At 39.7% G+C, this 21464-nt stretch overlaps 1 protein-coding gene across 2 annotated transcripts; it reads left to right on the top strand.

Moving 5' to 3' along the window:
- The first annotated feature begins 2225 nt into the window (after positions 1 to 2225).
- On the top strand, positions 2226 to 21328 carry ptprna (protein tyrosine phosphatase receptor type Na). 2 transcript variants are annotated; one of them, XM_061792943.1, is made up of 24 exons: positions 2226 to 2548; positions 4650 to 4700; positions 7441 to 7551; positions 7946 to 8051; positions 8228 to 8360; positions 9865 to 10063; positions 10161 to 10301; positions 10428 to 10556; positions 10862 to 10896; positions 11194 to 11456; positions 12408 to 12494; positions 12604 to 12683; positions 12831 to 12895; positions 14194 to 14403; positions 15950 to 16162; positions 16270 to 16417; positions 16529 to 16602; positions 16880 to 16957; positions 17554 to 17673; positions 18211 to 18377; positions 19170 to 19223; positions 19817 to 19881; positions 20567 to 20640; positions 20733 to 21328. In XM_061792943.1, exons 1-24 carry the CDS (start codon positions 2473 to 2475, stop codon positions 20802 to 20804), a joined length of 2751 nt encoding a protein of 916 aa, XP_061648927.1. In that variant the 5' UTR covers positions 2226 to 2472; the 3' UTR covers positions 20805 to 21328. The 2 variants fall into 2 exon arrangements, with proteins under 2 accessions (XP_061648927.1, XP_061648926.1); XM_061792942.1 differs by having other exon boundaries at positions 2227 to 2548; positions 15902 to 16162.
- Positions 21329 to 21464: the final 136 nt, after the last annotated feature.

The raw sequence follows: 21464 nt of genomic DNA, 5'->3' as shown, positions 1-21464 counted from the left end.
CTGCTCTTCATTCCAAATTGTGACACTACAATCGGAATTTGCGGCACTATTTCAGATTTGAGCAAAATATTGCTATCTTTTGTGCAATTTTGCTGAGCATGTGTGAGTTGTAGTCTCCTGTTCTTACCTGACAGATGTGCCACTGTATTCTTGTATCTTATTTTAACATGCTGTACCGCCCTTCTGCATACCTCGTTTGTGACAAGTGGTTATTAAAGTCTACTTGGTATCTGATCTAATAGGTCTGGGCATAAACAAGACTATTACATAAGAATAATGGATGCGTTCCTGCAAACCAGAGATTGGTGTGAGTGAAAATCCCAATACACAGTTACTTTTCCATCTTCAATGGCTAACATGCACTCTTTCCACTAACAACATGGTTGCAAACTGAGAGGAGCTAGTTTACAAACGCACTAGTGTCACCAACTTAGTGATTCAGTCTATATTTAGCGACTTTTTGCCACCGCTCTAGCAACTATTTGTTTTAAGTTTGCGAGTTTAATTCCGACTAATAAACATACATGAACGGAATCATTTCCATATTATTTTCCTAATGAGAAGGAAGGAACCCAATAGAACAAGGGTATCCTAACTACGGCCCAGGGGCCATTTGCAGCCCGCCGTCCATGTGTTTACAGCCCGCAGCATATACAAAAATTAATTTAGTTTTAAAAGTTTGACATAACGCTCAACACATTTGAGTGTGGGTGTTGAAAAAGAGTGAGGGGGTTGCAACACTCACCTGACAAATATTACTACTAATAATAACAAATTGGTTTTATATAGAGCTTTTCTAGATATGCAAAGAAACTATATACAACTAAAACAGTAACAACATTTCTCTTTATAATGTGAGTATAGAGATCTGCTCAGGGCAGGGGCAGATCTATTCTCGTGGGATACAGGGCTACGGGTCACCCCAAAATCATTTGCCTTACCACCTTTAACAGAAAACTGATTTAGCAGTATCCTCAAAATAAGTATACAATGTTGTTGGATTGTTTTTAATGAGGTTAATAAAGTCGAAGAACGGCAAAGTGGCGCTTGCATCCTTCTATTTTTCTGTATGCGCCCCTCAGAGGAAAACGTTTGGACACCCCTGCGGTAGAAGGTAATGGCCGAGTCAATTGCGTTGAACATGACCAAATACACGGTGCTTATTTATACGTTGCAGAATATGTGATTCATCGGCATGTTGGAAACTTCAGCCCTGAGGTACTGTATGTGTGGCCAAGCCGCAAATATATATAGCTGAGGTTGCCATTGCCTTACCCATAGAACTCTACATGAGAAAAGAGCAAGTCCTGAATACACGCATGGATGTTAGATCAATAATACAAAAATAAAAATAGCAAAAATGCTTATTGCTCATATGCAATACCCATTTTGATATCTTGAAACAATGGAGAGGGGGGAAAATGCTGAAAAAATACATACTGCTTGCAACTGTTTGTTGCTATCAAAACATGCTGCCTGTTTGCAAACTTAGTGAACCGAGTTGCGAAAAAAGGCTAAATTAGCCAATGATAACAACCGAAAACAATCAACTTTACCTGTATGTGAGTTTTCAGAGGAGACACGTGGATTTAGGCTTGCACAACACAAGACACAAGGTATTCGCCACGAAACAATTCTCCTGAGTAAGGCCATGGATGGGGTCATGCGGAATATCTTGCTTCTCTCAATCTTTTGTCATTGCCATTCATTTCCCCTGGTTCGTCCATTCTGCTGTCCCCCTTTTTTCCCGACCTTATAAGACCCCAAGAACTCAATCAATTGACAACTCAACCTTTACCTTACGCCTTTTTTTTAATGTCACGTCTGCAGAGGTTGAATTAACAAGCCTATTTTTGATCAATTAAAGAGTAGAAAGTGCAGCTATCTGTTTCGAAATGTAAATAGTAAAAGTCATTAAAAAAAATAATACTCAAATGCCGATCTATTGAGTAACAAGTCTGTCCTTACTTCCCACATACTTAACTAGCTTCATTATCTAACTTGTGCCATGAAAAAAATCTAATCAAAAGGAGTGTAAAGGACTGTGTTTGTTCAGAAGGACAGGGTGTGTGTCTGTAAACAGGGTGCTCGTCTCCCTTTGCTATTTCGGCCAGCGATGACGCACCTGCAGCTTCGTTCAAGGTTCATTTGCGTTTACGTTATTTCCGCAATGGTGCTGCTGGCCCCGCCCCTCCTCCGCATCACTTCTCAACGGGAGAAAATTGCACTTTTTGCATCCAGCCAGTCGCCCGGTCTCCTTTTATTGCCACCAGTCGCACATAGCGAATTGAAAAACATACATTTCCAACCTGTTATACCTTTATATTTGGCTGCCGCAAGGGGGGTCGTGCACCAAATTTGAGCCGTCCACACTGACTCTGCAGCCCTTTTTTTGTGTGTACACAATGGGGATTTAAAGGAGAGGAAAAGGGCAAATATTTCTTCTGCTCTGCTGTGACACTTGAACGCACCATGCAGAATCCGAGGGCATGGCGAGCTGTGCTGCTCCTCACCATCATGTTTCACGCAGGGCTGTCAGACAGATACGGTAAGATGATGGAGATGGATGGCTGCTCAAAGTATGCATGGGCTGTTTTTGTTTTGATTTTTTTCAACAGACATCCTTCACTGTGAGCTGTGACTTATTTTATCAACATCGTGCTTCTGTCGTTATGTGATTTATCTTGCCAAATAGATTATGATCTGTCATCTGTGGATGATTAGCTACAAGATGCCAAGGGAGGAGTGATAAGCAGTGCATTTTGCATTCTCCGATAATTATTTTTTCACGTAGAGATAACAACCATATGTCCACTATCTTACTACTATTTAGTACTATGCGTCTTGTTCAATATTGTACCGCCAAACTCATAATAAAATACATATAGAAAAAAACGGACTTTGGGAAGGATGCTTCTGTTCTTTGTAACTCTCATTCTCTGTTCTTTTTCTTCTTATTATTTTTTTCTCAATTCCCCTTCTGTTTATAAGCTCAAACATGCATAAAGAATCTTTGGGTCAGATAAAAATGAACCAATCTAATCATTTCTAGATAAATAAATAAAGTTGTAACGTATTGTTTTTGTCTTGTGCAAGATTTCAGATAAATAAAGGGGTTTCTGGGGTTTTTGTTTGCACTAATCTACACGACTTGAATACCCTTTGAGTAGAACATAAGATTATTTGTCGTCTTGTATAAACCAGAAAGAAAGAAAAAACTGCTGATAGCTTGCCATTGATTAAGCTTCCACAAAGTCAAACATACAAGTCAATAAAATGTTCTATTATATATTGTGGGCTAATTCAATGTAACTATGCATTTTGGCTTATTTTACTATGATATTGCTTTGAATGTGATGTTAGGAATCCATTCAATCTATTCACAATCACTGATTTGTCAAGAATATATAAATGAGGAGAATTCTGACTTCTAAACAGGTGTTACTATGAAAATGGTATTACAACATTAATGGTAACCTACTAGTACTATGTATTGCACAATTTGTCTTTAGTAAGTAAGCATCATTCGACAAGAGGTGCGAAAGTATAATGGCAACTGAGCCTGAGAACAAGCTTTTTGTGCGTTATGATATAACACATTGCTTTTACCCATTCATGGTGAAATAATTTTTTCTTCCATCTCTGTTCCTTCTAATAAGCATCCGACCAAGCACATAAAACCAGGATGAGGTTCGCATTAGCGGCTCTCCTGCGACCAGCCATCCTCTCAGACATACTGCAATTTAATTAATTGATTCATTTCTAAACTAACTGTCTAACTACAATCATACCTACTACAGTACATTGTTCCACATTGTCAGTCAAAGCTGAGTACAGAATCTTTGTTGCCGTACCAAAGGTTCATCCATTTATGATGTATCCATCTGTAGTCAAATGCATGCTTGGTATTGACTTTGATTTAATTTTGATTGTCTCTGACATACAAATGGAGAGCGGAGAGCTGCAAATCAGGCAGGGACAAACAGAGATAACCATGCATCATCCGAAGCACTAGCGTCCAATCTAGCGCCAACCACCTGCTCATTCACGCAACACCGAGGTCTTATTCCCCAGAAAACTGATGAGAAAAAGCAGAGATTTATGAACAAAAAAAAAGATAATTTAACGCTAATAATTTAGTTGTTGTACAGTGTGTATTATGTATTGTGTACCAAGAAATTGTAAGATTTTGACATCACACCTGCAACAATTTCTTTTAAAATTGATATTGGTGGCTAGGTTGACACAGTGTACAAGTGGTTTTACATTTCTGAGGTGTGGGGTTTGAATCCAAGCTCATTTCGAAAACATATTAGGTGAACTGAAAACTGAATCTCAGTGGAAGAGGTTGTTTGTTTATGTTTATGTGGCCTGTGATTGGCTAGCAACCAGTATAGGGTGTACCCAGCCTCTTACCTAAAGTCAGATGGAATAGGTTCCCGCATACCCACAACCCTAGTGAATATAATTTATATAGAAAATGGATGGATGGCTTCGGTGGCTGACTAATTGTGAATTAAAATCTCTTGGGTGTATTTTTTTTTGTAATTGTTTTTTTTTGTTCAAATCACAGTGCATTAGAGTGTCTCAAACTTTGTTGCATTCACAAATTTTACCTGTTGGCCTTGTTTGTTTTTCCTCTGCATCAGGTTGCCTGTTTGAGAGAAAACTGTGCTCCAGGGATCAGTTTTGCTCTGATGGTAAGACACACACAAACACTCATAGCATTTTTTATGCGCAAAACATCCGGTGTTTGCAAAAAAAATAAAAAATGTATTGACAAAAGGCTTGTGCAACAAAATGTCAAATCAAGTCAAGGATTTTTCTCCCTCTAGCAGCCCCATGTGTCCATCTCCCACTGTTTCCTTCCCATCTCCCTTTCATTACCTTCACCGAAGCCCCACCTCCCTGCACTGCTGTTTCCATGGCAACACCGACATCACGTCGAGGTCGACACCCCCACAGTTGTTGCGCTAATACAGTGATGAGTCACTGACATACGCTTACGCACTGCTCGGTGGAAATTGCACTTTCGCACATAGCATAGCCGTAGCACAGAATATAAAAATATAAAATGTGTCTGCACATGCAGTCCAGAAGCAGACTAAATTGGAACCATAGTCCCTTTAAGGAAAAAAAAAAAAAAACACTTTAAGGTGAAAGACTTTTGTACGACCATGAGCAAACGGTTCCAAAACAGTAATTACATATGGATGATTATTTGTAATTGTCAAAAATGAAGGATAACCAGAACATTTGTTCTCAAAATACAGGAAGATATGTGTGGGTTATAGTCAAATGTTCACAGACAATTCCTAAATCATACACACAGGTTTAACAGGGGTATTTTTGGGTTGGGAGAAAGTGCACAGAGATGCATACAGTTCTGGCCAACTGCATTTCCAATAAATATCCAACCACAATACTAATAACTACAGAGGGAGTATATCAAACTCCCCTGTTGCACAGAAAAAAAAGACTGTTCCGGCATATACAGGCATACAGATCCAAGATTCTGCATGTCCAAGCAGCCAAACAGGACAGGCTACAAAATGAAAGAGAGTGAGACATCCAGAGTGATTGCACTAACTCATACTCAGACCCTACTCATGTTGCAAATCCGTTAAGACTCACAACCATCAAGTCAACAATATCAACATTTTGGTAAAAGTGCAAACCTACAGTATGGTCGGATAAAAAACAAACAATAGTTGCTGAAAAATGTCAATATTAAGATGGGCATACAGTCACTGTATGATTTTAGCAGTGTTGTTTTCAAATTGCGTGACTGCACCCGTTCATTTCTGCAACAGAGACTCTCCAGGGTTCACTTTTTAGCCAGAGCCAATATAGTTAAATATTATTGTAAAGCACTATGTACATATATATATATATATATATATATATATATATATATATATATATATATATATAAGCACTATGTACATATATATATATATATATATATATATATATATATATATACATACATATATATATATACTATGGAAATTAATCAAGAAGACAAGGCTTTCTTGTTTTTTGTTTTTTTGATTGAGTGGACTGTAAATATGCAAAATAGTCAAAATACAATTCTGGATCTGCATCTTTATTTGGACCCGTTACAATGAAAAAAAATATATAATAATAAAAAAATTCTTCCTAAAAGTTCCATGAAAATAATTTTTGTACACCCCAGCAAACTAAGCAAAGAAACCACAAAAAATGAATTATAGGGTACTATTTATTTTACATTACAAATTGAGTTTTATGTATTTTGTCTTCATTATGCCGGTTAACATATACATTTTCTTTCTGCCTGATCCACAAGTCTCAGAAAATTGAATTTAAGGTTAAACCATACAGCCTATATATATTTTAGGGTTGCAATAAGACTCTATGTACTCTTTGATATAATTAGAGGCTAAAAAAGCACATCAATCCTCTATAATCTGCTCATTGTAACAATTCAGTGTCACAGGGTTTGTGTCAGATTTAGAGGGTGTACCGAAAGACTGCAGTGACTCATCATTGCGTCAGAAAAATATACTCTCGGTTTTACACATTATCTCACGTTGCAGTCTGAAAGTTGCTTTTTTGTTGTTGTTGTTATTATTTCTTAGTATTTTTTTATCTTAGCTTACCAGGATGTTAGATTTAAAAGTGAATAATTCTGTTTGTGTAAATCACATTGATCAATGATCAAATCAGTAGTCAGTCATGTTGTTGCCACGAGGCTGCCTGCAGGTAAGTAGAAAATGTTCAAAACGACGGTCAGTGACAGTGAAAGGCCATTGTTGAGGGTACTATAGCAATCAGGATAAAATGTGTGGGCTGTACTTCAATTGTATGAATCACTGTTAAGTGCTACTGTGACCACACGGGATAGAAAGGTGTCATCAGGGAAGCTTTGCATATTTCATACTCTAAGTAAACAGAAGGCAGCATATTGCAGCGATTGAGGGGTTTTAGTTTGAATAAATATAGACAAGACAACATTTTTTTTACATATATATACTGTGACATGGCAGCACGGTGACCGACTGGTTAGAGCTTCTGCCTCACAGTTCCGAGTTCGAACCCCGGCCCCGCCTGTGTGGAGTTTGCATGTTCTCCCCATGCCTGCGTGGGTTTTCTCCGGGCACTCCGGTTTCCTCCCACATCCCAAAAACATGCATGGTAGGTTAATTGACCATTCTAAATTGCCCGTAGGTGTGAATGTGAGTGCAAATGGTTGTTTGTTTGTTTATATGTGCCCTGCGATTGGCTGGCAACCAGTTCAGGCTGTACCCCGCCTCCTGCCCGATGATAGCTGGGATAGGCTCCAGCATGCCCGCGACCCTAGTGAGGAGAAGCGGCTCAGAAAATGGATGGATGGATACTGTGACACAGGCTGGTGTTCTAAATTGGAATGATTGTGCGCGTGTTTGTGCTCACCAGATGGGCTATTTGGTCAGTGTCGCAGTTCGAAGCAGGACCGGGTCCGGTATCAAGTGACAGTTCCTGTACTGAAGAGAATGCAGGAAGTCCTCAAACAGCTCATGCTACAAGGTGAGTTTGTGTTCGGGCAAGTCTATTTAAATCAAGATTTACACATGACAACACCTAACAGCAATCCTAAGAAAACATAATGCAAATATCCTTAGAAGGAGCTTTGATGTGGCAATGCCATGACATCAATACCACAACATTGCTATGCTCTAAATGACCTCATCGTTGATCCTCTTTTAAAGAAGCATTTTAGTAATCAATAACATCAGTCTGGATAGATTAAATAAATTCCAGTAGTTTGCATATTATGTTTTGTTAGTGTTACTACGCTTAAAATTAAATGTCCCTTTATAACTGTAGGGGAAGGCCTTGTGTAAAATAAAACAATTTCCTACACTGCTTTAAATGGTTAACAATATTGGTCACTCCCTGTCTGTATTTGCTGTGTATGTAGGACTTTCCTGGCGAGATGACATCACCCAGTATATTTTATCAAAGGAACTGAAGAGAGTTCCTCACGTCACCCAATCTTCCAAACCGAACTCTTCCTCGCATGCTCCGTAAGTTCTCTCCAGCTGCAGTCATGTTTAGTGATACAGAACTAAAGTCGTGGAGAGGTGTACAATCAATCCCTTCAATCCTTCCGTCAGATGCAGTTTAGCTCCCCTTGCACCTTCTCTGTAATCCAAGACTCCATGTCCATCCTAATCCTTTTTGTTTCTGTCTGGGTGGCAAGGTCCAAACAACACGTCTCCAAACCAGGGTCTGCAGCACCTGCTGGCAACTATGTGGACTACATGATCGTTGAGCCACCTCGGTCCCCAATACAAATGCAGGCAGCCTCCATCAACCCTTACACATACCAGCAGGTTAGACTCACACACATATAGCTGAAGGCCACCAAACATTTCTTTATTTCTTAACATTACTTACAAGTCCCATGCCATCATTTTTTTTTTGTATAATCTTTATGTCTTTTTATCGGGTTTTCAAGATAAATTGGGTTGAAAATGCTCAGGATGCCCTTTTTCAAGCTATTCTAGTTGGTCTACTATATACGCTTGGCAATTGAGACAGTTGAATTTCTCATTAATATTTGATATGTAAATAAGCTTTGCTTTGGTTGGATCGCTGTTATTCTTTATTTAAATATGGAAAACAGCTTTGTTCTGATTGGTCCTTGGCGATATCCTGATCTCTTGTTGCTTGTGGTGGCCAAGTGTTTATCGTGAATCCTTTGATACAGGGTCTTACTATCATAATGAAGCAGAATTTACCAAGCGTTGGATTATTGGCCAACTTATAGGGAATGTGAGCTAAAGGGGACATGGGTGAAAATAAAAAGAAAGGATGACATTTTGAGGTTTAGGCACATCCTCCGCAACCATTAACTCGACTTTAACCTGCGTGCAACGTTCATCGCTCGCAATATAATTGAGTATTGTTGTAAAAGGCAACATATGTATACTTTATAGACTGTACTTGTATGGCTTGGCGGCGGCTGAGACTTGCTCGCTTAAAACGCGGAAAAGCTGTGTTGCCGTTCATCTGATTTGAGTGGGTGGGTAACAACAACAAAGTGGGCTAGTACTTGATTAATAATTAATTATCTACGCCACAAACACACAGAAATCTTATCCGGTCGTTTTGCAAGACTAATGTCGTTTATTACCTTTTCCATTCAATCAACAAACCGCATAGATGTCAAACTTAGAGTATGTCACAGACTAATTTTGACCTATGTTATGAATAAACACTAGTAAAAATATAAAAATATATATTTTGAGGGCCTGGAACCTTTAAAACTATCCATCCATCCATCCATTTTCTGAGCCGCTTCTCCTCACTAGGGTCGCGGGCGTGCTGGAGCCTATCGCAGCTGCCATCGGGCAGGAGGCGGGGTACACCCTGAACTGGTTGCCAGCCAATCGCAGGGCACATACAAACAACCATTCGCACTCACAGTCACAGTCACACCTACGGGCAATTTAGAGTCACCAATTAAAGCATGTTTTTGGGATGTGGGAGGAAACCGGAGTGCTCGGAGAAAAGCCATGCAGGCACGGAGAACGTGCAAACTCCACACAGGCGGGACCGGGGATTGAACCAGAGTCCTCAGAACTGTGAGGCTGACGCTCTAACCAGTCGTCAACCGTGCCGCCACCTTTAAAACTACAAAAATCAAAAGTAAAAAATGACAACTGAACTAAATGATAATGCTGCAGTATGCATGCCACACCAGTCTTTGGGAGTCTACTTATGTCGTGCACAAAGCTAGATAGTCCGGCACTGCTGCTTTTGGTAACCATACTCTGAAGTTAACCACAAATCGAAAGAAAAAAACAAACCACAAAATATCTCTGGCAATCACAGCACAGCCACCAAGATGAAGCAGATAGATCTCTCATTGGTGGAGGAGGAGGCTATGCTCGCCCTTCTGCATGGTCGCAGGCCAATCAGAGAGAGCGAGAGCGAGACAGGCAACTCCTTAAGGAGGCATTGTCCGTCTATTTGGCTTCTGCACCATCATCGTCTTATCGCCATCGTGGGTCAACGTCATTGGCTTCTGCTGGTAAAAACATGACTAATGTTAGGCATTCAAATATTGTCAACGTATCTCAATACACATCTTGCGATTTAATTTCATACATGTAACAACATATTCTCAGGCCTGCCTTATTATGATGACTTCCAAATGGAGACACCACTGGACTATGCAGACGATTACAACCTAGAGGAGAGATTTGGATCTACAAACAGGCAACCAGCACTCCAAAATAAGGTTTACAGCGCCCAGTCAGGAAACAGTGGTGAGGAAACAACGCACATGCTTTGGTCCTTGTACAAGTCTGTTACAACATTTGAATTACATATTCATGTGTGCACCACTTTAAATGTGTTGTTCTTTGTCAAGCTTGTGCTATACCTTTTGTTAGATGGCTTGGTGCAAAAAATGTCCGGCGTCCTACAGAGGTACAGGGTCGACCCTAAAGAACTCAGCCAAGAGCAGCTCTACAAACTAGCCCTCATACTCCAACTGCTGCAGGCCCAAGACAAGACACAAGGTATTGGGTAGCACTAGTTACCAAAGCTAATATGGAATTGGTCTGGACTTTGTAGTTAACAGTGTAACTTCCACGCTCCTGGAAAGACTGCCTGCAAGATTGGACAGTCTTCTCTGTAGGAAGTGTTGTATCATTTGGGAGAACTAAAGGGTCTAGCACAACTCCTGACTGATCCATTGAGGGATTTCCGGGTTTTTCCATATAGTAACCTGTTTTACTATCAGCTTGATGCCTGAAACTGGAGTTGAATGAACTTTGCTGCTTTAAAAAACTTCTCTGTTTGTGTTGTGTGCTTCTCTCCATAGATCCAAATGAGAAGGACCTTGTCACTCTCAAGGAGGTATGTCACTATTTATGTAATGTAAAGCTTCTCAGAAAATATGTTTTTCAAGGTTAAATTAGTTCCTGCTTGTTTGGGATCGTTAATGTCTAAAACGTGAGCATAGATACAGTCTATACTGTATATAGAACTGAGGCTCTCAGAACTGATGGATTCCCACTGATTAGGTGCAAAAGGGAGATTTCCTGAAGCTAGTACATCCAGTTGCAACAGATCCAACCCTAGAAACCATCCTCTGTGTTCACCTGCAGCAATCATCCTTGCCTAATACAGTCCTCCTGTCATTGTTCTCAATAGATGCAGCTGTTAAAAACAGATACCATGCCTAGGAAGCCGGAGAAGCTTGCTTCTGTCCCCATTGCACCTGACACCGCTCAGGCCCCCCAACCTGTGTCAGCTGTAACCACACCTACGACAAAGAGCATAGAGCCTCCTTTGTCTGTCTCCCAAACCCCACTGGTTGCTCCTGGAGAAGGAATTGGTGTGGAGAAGGAGGGAGCGCCACAAATTGAGGCTACAGGGGCCAAAGAGGAATATGGCTACATTGTCACTAACCAGAGGTCAGTATTTGATCCAAATTCAACATCTATTGCAGTGATTCTCAAACTTTTACCATCAAGTATCATCATAATGACCAACATCAATGTACAGTAATATAAAAGGACTACGTGTTCATTAAAAATGAGGTTTTTATTCCTAAAATGTATATTATTATTGTAAGCCACTGAAACATCATGCACAGTTTGAGCATTAACACTGCACTTGGATATAGAAAAAGAAAAACTATACTTAAACAACAATTCAGTTAAAATGTATTGCACATACTGTAAAAGTAAAATAAAATTGTTATTTAATAAATGTTTGAAAATAATCAGGTCTTAAAGATGAAATAAAAATATATTGCACTGTACTTTAAAGTTGAATACAACTGACATGTACTTAAAAATGTGCTGTACAAGAAAAATCAAAACATGTATGTTACATGAAAAGTAAAAATGTACTGTACAGGATTTTTTTTTAAAACAACAATTTAAAAGGCTGTATGGGTAGATAAACGCTTCATTCATGTTTGATGGAATTTCATGTCATGTTCAGTTATTATTTTGTGTACCACTTAATAGAGCCCACATACCAGTAGTAGTGGTACCCATAACACTTTTTTTTTTAATCACTAATGTATTGCATCCCACCAGTCTAAATTGGATTAATTAAGCGTTTTATTAGGAACATCATCATTTTTTGTGTGTTGATCATTTTAAGACGTCAACAAGGAAGAAACCTTTTTTATTTGTAGTTGCTCAAAAGATTGAAGGAACGATGAATTGTGGACATCCACTACCATGAATTTGTTTCGTTTTTGAGTTGATTAATCAAGCGGAAATTTGAGTTATATCTTACATAACATATAACAAATGCTGGTACTGTATTCCAAAACTATTACTTCTCTGAAAGAAAGAAAAAAACATTTAAGTAATGATACAAATTAACATAATAAATGTTCTCCTTCCCAGCCCTCTGAGTTTGTATGATGGAGTGAAGCTTCTGGAGCTTCTGGCTGAGAAAACACACATGACAACCAGCAGCTTCATCAAGATTAGGTATGACCATAAGGATGTGTGTGCAATGCATGCATGTTTATTATACAGTAAATACAAATGACTTGCTCTTCTGACAGTTTGTGTGAGCATGTGTGTTTTGTGCTACTAGTGTGGTGGGACCGGCGCTCACGTTTCGTATCCGCCAGAATGAGCACAATATGACAGCTGCAGAGGTGGCAGCTAAAGCTGGTGAGACTAGAAAAATAAACATACACATGCAGCGTTGTACCCACACACGTTGTATTTTCTCACATTCAAAGAGAATCTCACCAAGCTTTCTTTTTTTTTTTCTCCTGACATTCAACACTGACACACTTGTTTTGTTTCTTACTACAGTATCTGAAAAAAACTTCTTGGAGTCCGAGACAAGCCTGAAGATTGTACAGTCTGGTGTGGGAAAGGTACAGGATATACACGCACAAGCACAGGGGTGTAGTTCCTAATTCAGGGCACCCCTACCTAAGCCTCCTGAAGAGCACCCACCACTCTCTACTACCACCCCCGCCACCCCAGATATGCAAACTAATCGTTGACGGGAAGAGGGTGGTGTTGGGGGGGTGGCAGAGTTTCCCGATTATAAAGTAGGCAGGCATGGGGGGAGTAATGGTCGCCTGGAGTTGCCCAATCAGAAACTAATCGTCAATGAGGGGGGATGGTGACGGCAGCAGCTGGCAGTGGATCGGCCAGCCGGAGCCAAGCGGCCCTGAGCGAGGAAGGAAAGGGAGTGCGGGGACTGTCGCCAACTCTTGTCGTTGCGATGGTGAAATTGTCTCGGCAAATGTTAACTTCCCATCCCCATTGTAGTACCGGGTCACTTTTAAACGTGTTAAAATAAAACGCGGGTGGCACACCGCTAGCTGGAAGAGCTATGCCTTCATCTTTAAAAAGTCAAAACCTTTGACCTTTTAAAAGTAGCAGCACCGAATCATTGAATATACCTATCACACAAGCGCCTAGATATCACACATTTAAAGAATGAGGTTTTTTTTTTTTTTTTTTTTCCATCAAATGATGTCCCATCTTGAAACAGACAGACACCGGAAACTGTTACACCGCCTCGTCTTTCCACCGGAAATGCATAATGTGTTGTTGTTGTTGTGCATATGGTTGACTATATTATAGCATTAAAAATTGTTTCTACATTTTTCTGTCTGGTAGATTTTTTTTTACATAACCACTGTGCGTGTGTCTGAATGTGCATGAGTGAATGAGTGAGCACCATTTCACTTGTTGCCATGGTGCTTTGTCCTCCTCTCCCCCACTGTGGTGCCCAGATCCTAGGTGCTATGACGACAGGTGTCATTAACCTATTCCCCTCGTCCCACAGACTGCCTGCATGAATCAACAACAGAGATTTTTTTTCTTAAATATTGGATTATCAACAAAAATCCATGAATACCACGTTAGCATGCACATAGAGCAGTGTGGGAGGTAGTGATGTTATAATATTGCAGCCATGCACATGTACAGTTTATAAAAGTAATGGATTGTAAATGTACGTGTAGAAATTATATCTGCAAGTAATGTCAGTCAGATTAAAGGAATTAGTATGCACTCTGAGATATGTTACATTATCAGAAGCAAAAGGGCAATTCCCCTGCGGTGTCCGCTCTGAGATGTACACTGAGAAGATCATTTCTTCTTTGTCCACGTGCCCATATCATTCTCACTTGTTCACTGTGTGTGTGTTTTTTTCCAGAGGACAAATGCACAGGGTCTCCCTCAGGTAACCAGGGTTTCCCAGGGATCCAGTGGGATGGTCATCACACTAGTTTCCATGGCAGTGGTAGGAGGGGTGTTGATACTGGCTGTGGGCATTGCTTGCCTGAGACACTATGCTCACCAAGTGGCCAATGGCAAACTTGGTCTCGGGCCAGAGGGAGGGGCTGAAACACACTTCGATTATCAGGTAAGGCAACAGCGTTTTGCTTTGTTTACCTTGAGACACTCACGCCATTGTTAATTTCTAATAGCTACACTTCTTCAGTGCGCTGCATCATTGACTTAAGCATAGTTGTGAAACTGCAATAACTTCCACTAATATATTTGCAGTAATGTTCTTTCATCCCAAAATCTATTGTATACTGTAAATTATCTCGTTGCACAACCTACACGTATGTATTCTGTTGAATAAATCTTTTTTCTCCCCCAGTAATGGCAGTTTGCACAAAGCATTGCATAGTAGATTGTACATACTGTATATTTATTATACTGTATAGCGATCATACTAAATTACTTAAGATTGTAGTCATAATCTGTTCATAGCCATACTTGTAGAAATAGACATGTTGACATATATTGATGTAACATCTCGTGCCTTACACGCTGTATATACTGTGCAGTAAACCCCATATTCGCGGGAGATAGGGATCATGCGAATAGCAAAAATCTGCAAGCGATTGACAACCCCACAAAAGGTTTATAATTGCCTGTAAATGACACAAGATGGCGCAAAAGTACATCTTTTGGCTAAATGAAGCTCCTTAACTCACTTTAACCTAATTCCTTGGCACCAAGATGACACAATGCTGCATTTTTACTGCTTTGGGCTGAGCACAAAAACAGCAAATATGTGAGGCTTTCAAAGATAACTTTAAAAAGAAATCTGCAAATATGTGAATTTGTGTATGCCCAACTGTAAATATGTCGAGTTTTACTTTCTATGCGTTATTATTTCCTGCTTACTGCACTTCGGGGTAAAAGCAATCTACATTTCATACTTAGATACTGACATGTGGAAAAAGTTGTATTTGCATCAAAAATATGCTCGGCCAAGAAATTACTGTTACCCTAATGCTAAATAGTTGAATATTATTCCTCCTCTTTATTGTATAAATGCTGAAAGACAAAGCTGTCAGTGCAGCAAGAGGACATACAGTAGTGGGGCCATAACCCACAAAAGTCTGTTTTCTATTAAAAGAAAAAAAAAAGTAGTAGATTCATTCTCATTAATAAATCTCAGTAGTAAACTTGACAGACTGCACAATGACAATGACCCCGGAAAGAGTACAACACACAGCAATGAACTGACAGGAAACCTTAATTTACTCAGACAAAGCCATACACAGCATACTGTAGCTGAGGGAAGGTAAGAACTGTTGCCTGAGGCAATAATATCATGGACAAAAAGGCAATGATGTGGCAATTGTAGGCAATTTCACAACAAATTACGAGGGACATTTAGTTCCTGGGACAAAAAGTAAGACCCAGTCAAGCTACTAGTGCACTGAATTGTTACAAGTGAGGACAAAGTATACTAGTCCATTGAGCTGTATGTCAACCATATCAAATAAATACTTTCAGCTTTCCATACCTCTCAGCATTCACACGCAATTGTACAACAAGCTACTGTGTATTGAGTTTTGCATTGCTGTTCCACCTCTCCTTTGTCTCTACTGCACATTCAGGAGCTATGTCGACAGCACATGGCGTCTAAATCATCCCTGTGCCGCCAGGACTGCGTGGGTGCCACGAGTAGTGGTGTGGCGGGTTCCGCCACCAACGCCGGTGGTCGACGAGGAACGGACACATCCCGCATGAGCAGCGTTTCCTCCCAATTCAGCGATGGCCCACAGCACAGCCCGTCCTCCACCCACAGCTCCACTCCATCCTGGAGTGAGGAACCTGCCCAGTCAAATATGGACATCTCCACCGGTCACATGATTCTGGTGCGTGAACACACAACAGCAATCATGGTCCCCGGTGGCATGTCCAGCTATGAAAAACCTCTTTTGCTTTAATGAGACGGTATTTATGACCTGCATGCCTGTCTCAGGCCTATATGGAGGACCACCTTCGTAACAAGGACCGCCTTCAGAAGGAGTGGGAGGCGCTGTGCTCCTTCCAGGCTGACCCCAGTTCAGTGGATGCGGCTCAAACTCCCAGCAACATGGCCAAAAACAGACAAGCTGAATCGCTTCCATGTATGTGCCCCCCCCATACTATCACATTAGTGTCCCAATTGTGTTATTAATCAGCTCTCCTGTATTATTTCCTTTGCTTTATTCTTATAAGTCTCCCTTTTTTCTTCAAAGACGATCACTCACGTGTGAAGCTGAAAAGGGAGCTGAACCCCAGAAAGCAAGATTACATCAATGCCAGTTTTGTTGTAAGTCGTTATTTTTGAGACACCTATTTTATTTAAATGTATATTATGTATCATTACACAATGCTTCACTATCAATTGTCAAGTTTAAACTTAACTTCACATTTATAAATTACTTACAGTATATGTATGATTTATAGTACTGTACTGAGTTGTTGAATTGTTCCCTCTGTAAATTTAACTTCACAATATGACATTCTGTACAAGCCATGTAATGTTTATCTAATACAGTATGTTCACGTGCACTAAGGTTGCCTTCTTATTCCATTTCAACCGACAGTTTGATCACGACCCTCGCCAGCCAGCGTATATTGCCACACAGGGACCTCTGCCTCACACAGTGGCTGATTTTTGGCAGGTTAATACATTATTGTATACAGTACACACATCACATCATGTACAAAATAACCGATGTAATGGTGAATGTGAAACATAAAGACCACTGACACATGCATATTAAATCTCTGATGCCATTGTTATGTGCTATGATCTATAGATCAGTGATCGTCAAAGTGTGGTATTAGTACCACTAGTGGTACGCAGAAGAATGACTGTCCAATTACTTTACAGTTATATTTAATATTTTAGTACAATATATTTGCATCTAATCTTTAAGAAGAGTTTGCTTTTAAACTGTCTTTTGGGTACATTTTTATTCAACTTGTATATGCAATACATTTAATGTAATTATTAGCTCTCTCCCTCCCCCCCTTATATTTAAACGTAGTGTTAATGTTCAAATTGTCAACTGTCTTGGGTTTTTGTGTTTGAAGACTGTGGCCTTCAATTCCCCTGTATTTTAATGTTGGTAATGATGATGGTACTTGGAGAGTTAAAAATTTGTTTAGGTGGTACTTGGTGTAAAAAGTTTGAGAACGACTGATCTAGATATATATAAAGCCATTATTGGATGTTCTCACAGCCATGCATGTGCATGTTCTTACTATACTTCAGATGGTTTGGGAGAATGGCTGCACGGTCATAGTGATGATGTCCGCTTTGGCAGAGGATGGACAGAAACAGAGCGAGCGATACTGGCCGGATGAGGGTTCGTCACTCTACCACATCTATGAGGTTAGGGTTGATTTTGTGTTTGTTTTTTAACCGTCAAGCTGTACAGTATTTTTGATAATTAATAAACAAAAAGCATGAAGTTATGTTTCCCCCTGGTGACATACTGTGGTAGTTAGTATCTAGCCATAACAATAGGTACACTTGCACACTGAAGAGATGACATTTTCAAAAGGTCCCTCCTTTTTCAATGTTAGACAGGCATTTCAAAGATATACTCATTGTTTTGGTTGTAGTTTGCAGTAATGTGCAACTTCTTCATATTGAGTGATATATTTCTTTAATGTGGGAGAAGCAAACCCTACTAGAGATTCGAACATGGAACCTCAGACCTGTTAGGCCAACCACTAGGGCACCAAGCTGCCCGTTTCTAATATTTTGGTTACCTTATTTAGTTGCATCATGATAAACACCCCAGTCATGTGTATACACCACTACAAAGTACATGCAACCACAATGGTAAACATACTGTTAATTTAACACGATACCTTATGGTTTGATTACCATCTGCCTCCTTGACTTCCTTTGGTCCCTCTATAGGTGAACTTGGTGTCAGAGCATATCTGGTGCAAGGACTTCCTGGTGCGTAGCTTCTACCTGAAGAACGTCCAGACACAAGAGACGAGAACTCTAACACAGTTTCACCTACTGAGCTGGCCGGCTGACGGAATCCCCACCTCAACACGGCCCCTGCTTGACTTCCGCAGGTGTGAAAGCACACAGACACAAATGCACATGAACCCTGTGCATGCCCTTGATTTGTGTTTATACAAAGCGGAAAAGAACATTATTTTCCACTGGAATAGTCACTTGTCACTAGTTGAGTTTGTATCTTTGACTTCAAGATGGTATAACGTTTCCCTACCATACTGTGAATTATCACGTCATTTTTTTAAATTTTCTTTTTACCACACAACAATCTGTATAAAACTCTCCTCAAGACAGAGATACAATATGTTTCTAAAGTGCTTTTCAGCTTCATCACATCCATCCCTTAATGCCATTTCGTATTTTGTGTTGTGTCCATTCACTGCTCCTTCTCTCTCTCCCTCTGTCAAAGTGCACGTCCAGATAGGTTTGTACTCCAACATCTCCCAGTGTCATTTTTGCGGTTTGCAGCTAGTACTCTGGCTCCAGTTGCATAGTCACAAAAATGAGCATTGGCAGGTGTGACTGGCTACTGCAAGAGGGACAGTGAATCCGGGGCTTCCTACCATTTTGCCACCTCCACCATCTCACATAATATATCATCATGTCATCCTTTACTTCATTATTCATTTCATTCCTCTTGTTGCTCTGCTCTCTAATTGCTTTTAATTCAACCATAAGCCACAATAGTAACTGTGGCTGCATAATCCTGCATATGCAGTCATTAATCTCCTTTTCAAAACACTTCACTCTATTACAATTCGTCCTGTGAAAGAGGTCAGTAATGCACCCCATTTGTGTGTGTCTTTTGCTCTGTTTTCTTTTACTATTCCTCCTCTGACGCTTTTCAGGAAGGTGAATAAATGCTACAGAGGTCGCTCCTGTCCAATTATTGTCCATTGCAGGTAAATAAAATAACAGTTATGAATGCACTACCTCACACAAAAATCAGAATTACAGGAAAATTGACTCACAATGAACAGTTTAAAACAAGATTTACTTGCTGTATGACTACTGTGGTCCTTGTTGTTAGTCTTTTTCTGATTAGCAACACGCGTTGTTTAGTTACCACTTACATCACTGTACTTTGACAGAAAATGTAGTGTAAGACAAATCAATTTATGCAGTACTTTACATTGAAAAGGTGGCATGGTGGACGACTGGTTAGCACATCCACCTCACAGTTCAAAGGTTGTGGGTTCAAATCCGGGGCTTCTACTCCAGTTTCCTCCCACATTCCCAAAACATGCTTGGCAGGTTAATTGAAGACTAAATTGTCCATAGGTGTGAATGTGAGTGTGAATGGTTGTTCGTCTATATGTGCCCTACGATTGGCTGGCGACCGTTTACCCTTGCCTCTCGCCCAAAGTCAGCTGGGATAGACTCCACCACACCTGCAACCCTAGTAAGGATGGAAGGATGGATCGATGGATCGATGGACATTGGCAAAAAGATGTTTGTTATACTGACGTTTTGTTTTGCTGTGTCACAACTGCAGTGATGGGACTGGCAGGACTGGCACGTACATCCTCATTGACATGGTGCTGAACCGCATGGCCAAAGGTAAGTCTTCTCTGCTTCTGCCCACACCCACGTATTTTTAGCGTAATGAGTGGATCACGGATTGATGCGTAAAGAAAATGTTTGTTTTAAAATGGCAACTGGTAGAATAATGACAAAAACATATACAATTACAAATACCCACAATTATTCATGCCCTAGCCAAATGTTGAGTGACATTATTATTATTATTATTATTATTGTGAATTGATATCTGACTCAAGACATGACATAAGTATACGGCAAGCATTTATTTAAAAATGATTTGCTTCTTGAAAATTTTTCAAAAAATATTCACTTTTTTATTATTTCTTTTTTAATATACAGTAAATGACTAATATTGCAAATTTATAGTTGATTAGAATGCTCTCAGCCTCAGAAGAAAGGATCCTGGTCACTTTAGCCTACCGTAGAGTCTAAATTAGGCTAAAGTGACCAGGATCCTTTAGAAAGGTGCAATAAGATTGTTTCCTGAAATCCTGTCCAATAAGATCAGTAAGATGAAAACATTTTTAATACAAAAAATAGAAAACGTTTCATTGATGTTTCTTGGTCTGAAAACAACGAAAAAATCCATGAAGGATGTCGCCTGACAAAGTTGAGAGCAGACCTTGAGTCAAACAAATCAAACATTTAAAAACAATACACATTAAAAAAATAATAATAACTTGGCTGATCCTGTCTTAAGGAGTAAAGGAGATTGACATTGCTGCCACACTGGAACACATCAGAGACCAGAGACCTGGCCTGGTCCGCACCAAGGTACCAAGCATGTGTAATTTATATGCAAATAAATGATTACTACATGTTCCTGTGTTTTTCTAACAGCTTTTACTCTCACTTCTCCCACTCAGGACCAGTTTGAGTTTGCACTGACAGCTGTTGCTGAGGAGGTGAATGCCATCTTGAAAGCCTTGCCACAGTGAAACGCTCCACCGACTGATGCACACCAACGACACAAGAATATTGTAAGACAGCCACATTGCCAGCAGATGCACTTGAACGAAGCAGTCATGTATAGTACAATACGAACATCAATCATATATTAAATTTAATAATAAAACTTTTTTTTTTTTAACATCTCTGCCATATGTGAATATGAATAATTTTGTGCAGTTATAAGACAGAAGAGTACATATACGGTGCCTGTGTGACTTCTGAATTTCTGTGGACCAGAATACTGTATCCTACTGTCTTGTGTCAATTTCAGTGGAGTTTTTTTTTTTTGTTTGTTTGTTTTGTTTATAGTGAGGCTTGGCTTTGTCTTAACAATGATTGTCTACATTCATGTGGCACTTTGTATGGATTACATACTTTAAACAGTGCACATCTCCGTGTTTCTCATCCTCAGTGTAAATTGTTGAATTTGTTGTGATTAATGTAAATAATTGCCTCTGATGACTTTATTTAATGTAGCAGACAGATAAAATACAATATCTATGAAAATGTATTTTTGACTTAAAAAATGAATAAATGTGTGATGTGATGCAGCAAAAAAAAAAAAAAAAAAAAAACAGAATACAATTGTCATTTTCAACTTTGAGCCTTTTTACGTGTGGGCACATTTACCCTAGCACAGTGCAACC

Source organism: Phyllopteryx taeniolatus, chromosome 12, assembly GCF_024500385.1.
Source record: "Phyllopteryx taeniolatus isolate TA_2022b chromosome 12, UOR_Ptae_1.2, whole genome shotgun sequence".
NCBI classification, from domain to species: Eukaryota; Metazoa; Chordata; class Actinopteri; order Syngnathiformes; family Syngnathidae; genus Phyllopteryx; species Phyllopteryx taeniolatus.
This window is presented reverse-complemented; position numbering and strand designations above follow the sequence as displayed.